Below are 7,298 nucleotides of genomic sequence, written 5' to 3' on the forward strand. Positions count from 1 at the left end.
GGGTCAAATGTTGCAGTTAAATCTGTTTTATAAATATGAATATCCTGACCACACCCCAACCCCAATGTTAGTGTTTTTAAGCTCTATCTCCATCTTTAGGTGACACATCTGATTATTACTATTATTTAGTAAACTTGTATTAACTTAAAGTAAAGTAGGGCTAGTGAATTCTAGAAGCCCTGGGACATTCCACAGAAAAGGTTAACAATTGTGGGTGATTTGTCTCCATCCATTTATTCAGTACAAAAAATTACTTCACTTTTATCTTTTATATGAAAAAAAATATTCTGGATGATGCTTTAGCAAGAGCATAAACATTCACCATTTCAATGATAATTATTTTGCCGAATCTGATGGTCAAAAACCAAATTTTGTCAAATTTGTTCACTAAGTTACTGTCCCAAACAGTGAGTCTATACATACACACTGCTGTGTGAACCAAATACTGTAGTATTATTGTTCATTCAAAACCATTTTATTCTTGATAGTGTCTAGTGTTGAAATCAGTTTTTAAATTACGCAGTTGTTGAAACTATTGGAATTATTTAGGATGTCCCTATTTATTATGCTATTTTACACCAGTACAGTCTCTGAAAGATACATGTGGAATGTTTTTATATACCAGATGGCGTTGCAATCCCTATCGCTAATGAGAAGCATGTTTTGATCAGATGTAACATATTTCTAATTTATTTCCAATTTTGGAAACATGAGTCAATCATACTTTATTACATGTCTGCAAGGTTACCAATGTAGTAAACCACCAATATATTGAATGAGTTTGACCATTATGTCACAATGTAGGTCAAAACCTAAAAACAAAAGCCCAAGTGGTAATAGGTCAGATTAGCAAGGTCATAGAATGGGACATTTAACAAAATGTCTACATATTATGTTACCATCTGTTAAGTTATTTTCAACCAAAATAACTTGGTTGATCAGTGTTGGTAACCTAGTAAACAAACGGGTAGAAATGTCATCACTAGATGGGGTTATTGCTAAAATGTTACTATTAATGTCTCCTACATGTGTATATATACTGAATATAGTTTATCTAAACTAACGGGCAAAAGAAACTTATCACCTTGTTCAGTAAGTCCATAAAGAAAAACCAAGACAGATGTGATCTATATGATGATTATTTTACTGAAAGGAATCATTTTCCAATATCTTTAAAAAAAAAAAGCATTGCCATATGGATAGTGCACTTGCCATAAGGCCGAGCGAAAGAGACGGTGGGTTAGAATTAAAAATTACAGAGTCCCTTCAAAAGGTGCTTCTAAAGTCAAATCATGGGACAAGACATGTTCTCAGTAGCGTGTGTGACCACCCCTTGCGTCAATACACGCCAAAACACGTCCCCTCATGGATGACGTCAGCAGGAATTCTGCGCCAAACATCCAACAAAACCTGTTCAAGCTGCTGTCGATTTGCTGGGGGAAGTACATGTTGTCTCAGCTGTCGATCAAGTTGATCCCAGAGATGCTGTATGGGATTCATTGTCTGGAGAACATGATGGCCAAGGCAATACGTTGACGTTAACGTTGTTGAGATATTCCTTAACAAGTCTGGCTGTATGAGGTCGTGCATTTTCCTGCTGCAAAAGGGTACCCCTAGGCTGTTGACACAAGAATGGCACTACAACAGGTCGCAACACTTCATCCCTGTATCTTTGACCAGTCAGAATTCCACGGATGATGAGAAGCCTTGTCCGGTGACCTCAAATACCAAAAGGGTGCACATCTTGGATGCACTTTGGCGCCAGTCGCTCTCCCCTACGTCGATAAACACGAACTCGGCCATCATTTCGGAACATGTTGAAGGGACTTTCATCCGTGAACAGCACTCTTTCCCAATCACGCTGCTGCCACCGACGTACAGTTCGTGCCCACTGTAATCTGCGTTGACGGTGTAGATGGGTCAAGGCCATTCCACGGAAGGGGCGGAAAGCTCTTGATACCAGCCCTGCAGAGTCGTCGTAAGACTCTTCATCTGATGGGGTGTCCCAGTGCCGTCGCCGCCGTTGACATCGCCGTCACGAATCGGTTCCGCAGGTCGATTGTCCGGATGTAGCGATCCTCAGCTGGCGTTGTGACCCTTGGTCTTCCCGATCTTGCATGGTCTTGTGCCTGGTCTGTCTGCTGATAACGGCTCAACAAGTTGCTGGTGGCGGCTTTTTGATACTGCTTCCTTGCTTTGTTCCACACCGGTATTTATGCAACAGTCATGCACGAGCATTTTTAACAAATTCAAATTATGCTGTTTTTCACATTTTTCAAGACTGCACGAAATTCACTCAATCCGGAAACAGTGACTTTTTGGAAACACAGGGTGTGTTTTGGCGAATGTTTTCTCATTACTTTCATACTTACTGCAGTATCTTTAATTCAGATAAACTTATTTTAAAAGTGATGTTTCTATTACCCGTTAGTTTATTTAAAGTGTACTAGAATATTATCTTTACTGCAAATTTGTGACAGTTTAGTAACATAGTGGACAACAACATGATAACTTGGTGGCCACACTCAGTATATCGGCTACCAGTATAAAACATCACAGTTGTCATCACATTGATTTATACTAATAGTTACTGATGGACACATACATATTTTCAGCTATTTTAATTTACGCAGGTAAATTTGATTTTAACTACTGCCAGTTAATATTGTTTGTAACATTTGCCGAGTGCCATTATATTTAGGATTAACTTTTTTTTGTCTGAATAGGATAGTCGGTCAGAGATGTGTCCTGTTATATAAATCATTTTAAGAGTCAAGTGTTATGGTGCACTGTATTAATAATAGTGGTAATATGTTGATTAAAATAATGGTTATACATATAGCAGTGGTATGTAGAATTATGTTTATTACTAATGGCGTCTTTTCAGTTTGATTTGGTTGTATATATCCTAATGAATGCGTTCTCTTTCTGGCACATGAAAGTGTCACCAAAGTAAATAATAATACATTAAAAAATTAACTAACAAAAAAAATTCCCCCAACTCCTCTCAACCACCAACCCCTCTCAACCACCAACTCCTCTCAACCACCAACTCCTCTCAACCACCAACCCCTCTCAACCACCAACCCCTCAACCACCAACCCCTCTCAACCACCAACTCCTCTCAACCACCAACCCCTCTCAACCTCTCAACCACCAACTCCTCTCAACCACCAACCCCTCTCAACCACCAACCCCTCAACCACCAACCCCTCTCAACCACCAACTCCTCTCAACCACCAACCCCTCTCAACCACCAACCCCTCTCAACCACCAACCCCTCTCAACCACCAACCCCCTACCAAATTCTAACCAGGGATGCCAGTTATGTTTATTCAATAGCTGACCTGTGCAAATGCAAATACATTTCTTCTGCAGAGTTCTGGTATTGGCTAACACTACTCTTACTCAAACTACAGCATCAATAGCCCAACCAACACTAAAATGACTGTTGATGTATCTTCTTGCATATAACCCCATGTGTCGCTGTTGATTTGACCACTCCTGATCATTCTTGTACCTCAAACACTACTACAAATGAAGGATATTTGTGCATCTTTTGAGACTTTTCATTAAATATATATGGCTGCATTTTGTGACAATTCAGTGTTAAACTAGGCACCATAATGTTGTATAATGAGACAACTATTCAGGTGGAGTGCCTTCTGCCTCAGGATTAAGGACATTTGTGAGTATGTTTATGAAAGAAAGAAATGTTTTATTTAATGATGCACTCAACACATTTTATTTACCGTTATATGGCGTCAGACATAAGGTTAAGGACCACGCAGATATTGAGAGAGGAAATTCCGGCATGAGTTCGACCCGTAACGGTAACCACCCCCCCCACACACACGCGCACGCACGCACGCACACACACACTTTCAATGGTTAGGGTTAGCCTTTAGAGCCTTTGATATACACGGCTACGGGTCGAACTCATTCCAGTCCAGGACAATGGGTTCGTGGTTAGTGAGAGTGAAGACACCATCGAAGTAACGTAATGATGCCTACAGAACAAATCTCAAAATATTTTAGTCCTAAATATAATTATGACACTATCTTAAAACATTCTTTGAGACTGAAAACAACTTTATGTTTCTATATTTATAAAACATTAGTAGGCATTTGAAAATTCACAATTTATATAATAACTGCATTGTAGAACATTTTTACGAAAATGAAAGTATTGTACCACCAAGAGAAACAACTCCTTTTAAACCATGAGCATGTATTTCTACAATTTGTTGATCAGTGGTGCAAGACTTCGTGGGACAATCCAGGAAGTAAAACCCTCACAAGGAAATTGTTCAGTCACCTGACAAAATTTGGACAGGTCAGCAGGCGATTGTAGCTTCTCTTTGTTTCAATTACATTCATTTTAAGTTCAAATGCCAGACTAGCTGACGTTACGTCGAATTATAATATTAAATATTTTTCTTGATTTGTATAAAATTCTTAGACACAAAGCAATTAGACACCCGCCGTCCCCCCGTCCCCCCGTACCCCCCCCACCCAACCGTTGCAAGATCAGACATGCGATGCGTTTGTTCAATCTTTAGCACCAGCTAAAACAAATAAGTCTCCACTTTCTGTAGGTGCACCAACATCATAAACATGTGGCTCAATGTGGTCATTAATTTAGTCTGGAGGGACGTAGTAGGCTAAGTGTGGTAAAAGTATTGGCATAACGTGCTGTCTACAAGTTAAATATAATAATAAAAAACAATACTAGGAGGCATAAAAAATTAAATAATTTAACCTTGTTAATCTGATTTGCATATGGTCATGTGACATGCACCAAATGTGGACAACAAAATGAACTCTATATAAAACTTATAATTTTCTGTGGTATTACTTTAGCAGTGATTTCATATATAGGGTTGGTCAAAAGTACCCGTCCGCTCGCCCCAGACAAGTTTGCTCCGACAAGTGAAATTTACAATTCCGACGGGCAACCGAAATTTCAACTGCCTCTTTATCCCTTTTGTACACTTGCATAGTCTGAAGCAAGCGTCGTTCATTTCAAAGCTTGGCCAAGACCGTGAGGCCGTTCACAGACTTCGATTAGTTGTGCAAGTAAGAAAACTTTAACTGACCCCCAACACCCCTCTCTCTCTGTCTCTCTCTCTCGCTCACTCTTTCTCTCACTCTCTTCATCCATCCATCCATCCATCCCCTATGTACAGTGTGTGTATGTGGGGGTGTGCGTGCGTGCTAGGCCACTGGATTTCACGGAAACTATAGTTTTCAGTATCCGGTCAGTAAAATCATGAAACCGAACTTTCGTTTCTCAGGATTATTATATCAAATACCGTATTTGACCGGAAGTAGGCCCACGTCCTTGAATAAGCACCCCTCCTATTTGAAGGCATTTAACTTTGAGAAATTAGGTCTTTATTCATAAATGATGGTTTTCCATGACGGTGTCCGTGAAGTAAATTACCAAAAACAATGAAGAATTGAGAAAAAGCTGTTTAGAACATTACGATCCAGCATGTTACTAAAATGGATAGGTAGACTCTTTGTAAAGTTGGGGGTGGGATGTAGGCCAGTGGTGCAGCGCTCGCTCGCTCGATGCACGATCGGTGTGGGATCGATCCTCGTCGGTGGGCTTATTGGGCTATTTCTCATTTCATCCAGTGCACCACGACTGGTATATCAAAGGCTGTAGTATGTACCACCCTGTCTATGGGATGGTGCATATAAAAGATCCCTTGCTGCTAATCGAAAAGAGTAGCCCATGAATTGGTGACAGCAGGTTTCCTCTCAATATCTGTGTGGTCCTTAACCATATGTCTGACGCCATATAACTGTAAATCAAATATGTTGAGTTCATAGTTAAATAAAACATTTCTTTCTTTTCTTTTTTTTTCTTTGTAAAGTTAGTTTTTGCTTTATCTATGTGAGGTCGTGCAACTCACATGTGACATAAAATGAGGTCAGAGAATTGCCACCGCACAGTCATAATTACGAATTCGAAATTAGGTTGTCCATCTGCACATTTTGGCATTTGTTTCCCAATTAAATGGATGTATAAAATGTATATGCAAATTAACATTTGATTGTCTAAATGTTGAAGAACAATGAGTAGGCGCATGTGCAGGAAAATTTGTAATGAGTTCTAAGCAGTCTCTGACTGAGTGTGTGTGTCGGTCTCACATCAAGAGCCCTAAACACCGGGATTTCTAAGGAAAACCGAGGGTATACTCCCCCTGAATATTTTGCAAATGAAATGTCCTGAAATGCAATGTCCTGCATTCTGCATGTAAAATTCATCCTGAAAAATAGAGGGGTATACTTTATTGTTAATATGTAAAAAAAAAATATATCTTCGGTACACTCATCCGTTATGACCCCTCCCCATAAACCCCCCCCCCCACCAAACAAACAAACAAACAAAATGTAATTAATGTTTTTCGCTGTGAAATCATTAACTCAAAGTAGCATATTTTCTTTGATCATTCTGAAGTAAAGGGTTAAAATTAAAATTAAAATGCATAAACTCATATCCAATTTTCCTTCATTCGGATAGCAATTTTTTTGATTTTCACATTCACACATTAAAGGTAGGGTCAACTCAAACAAGAGCCTTATGTGCTGGAAAGATGCATACCCGGACCACCAACACATACTGACACTTTAGCAAATGAAAAACGCGTAATTTTAGAGTTAATAAAAAAACATGATGATTCCTGCTAACTGGGGGCAGCCATTTTGTTTCGTTTTTGTGACGTCTGGTGGTATAGCTTGGGGCGAAGTGACATCAGCTCCTGACCATCTCATGTATGTACAGTGTAAACAAAAGCAGTAATTTTCGACAAGGCGCTTCTCTTTGATCAACCCGACTTGTAAAACAGCATAAATGATATAATAAACTATTTAACTAAATATATTTCAAGTTGCATTAACGGAACAAAATGGGGTTATAGTATTTTTCTCTGTTAAATAATCCAAATGAAAAATGTACACTATTAGGCCTATTGATATGCTACGTTGGAGCAAAAATGACAACCTACGATACCCAAGTGATAATTTTCTTTTATTTGGGACTACGTAATTGGTCAGTTCTGTGGTTTTAGATGGAAAAGTCTACTTAATAGTTTTAAAGACCTATATATAGTAATAAACCATGTCCATTACCATTTTAGGGGTGACAGGTAATATTTCACAATACCTGTATGTATTTTTGTATCTAAACAGCGTCAATTAATTGGCTCGTCTGGTTACCAATCAAATACACACCTGCCAATCAGGAATCACAGGTAGAAGCAGCTAACAGCATAGACCAATTAACT

The 7,298-nt window shown here is 39.0% G+C and overlaps 1 protein-coding gene across 1 annotated transcript in view; it reads left to right on the forward strand.

The window, feature by feature from the left end:
* The first annotated feature begins 1,365 nt into the window (after window positions 1-1,365).
* The window catches only part of LOC121389075 (proline-rich extensin-like protein EPR1), a 12,605-nt gene continuing 6,672 nt past the window's right edge, over window positions 1,366-7,298 (forward strand). The window contains exons 1-2 of the mRNA XM_041520691.1: window positions 1,366-1,531; window positions 1,844-2,069. Coding sequence (XP_041376625.1) covers window positions 1,366-1,531; window positions 1,844-2,069 — 392 coding nt within the window. The remainder of the gene's footprint in view (window positions 1,532-1,843; window positions 2,070-7,298) is intronic.

This window comes from Gigantopelta aegis, chromosome 14 (genome assembly GCF_016097555.1).
Source record: "Gigantopelta aegis isolate Gae_Host chromosome 14, Gae_host_genome, whole genome shotgun sequence".
NCBI lineage: Eukaryota > Metazoa > Mollusca > Gastropoda > Neomphalida > Peltospiridae > Gigantopelta > Gigantopelta aegis.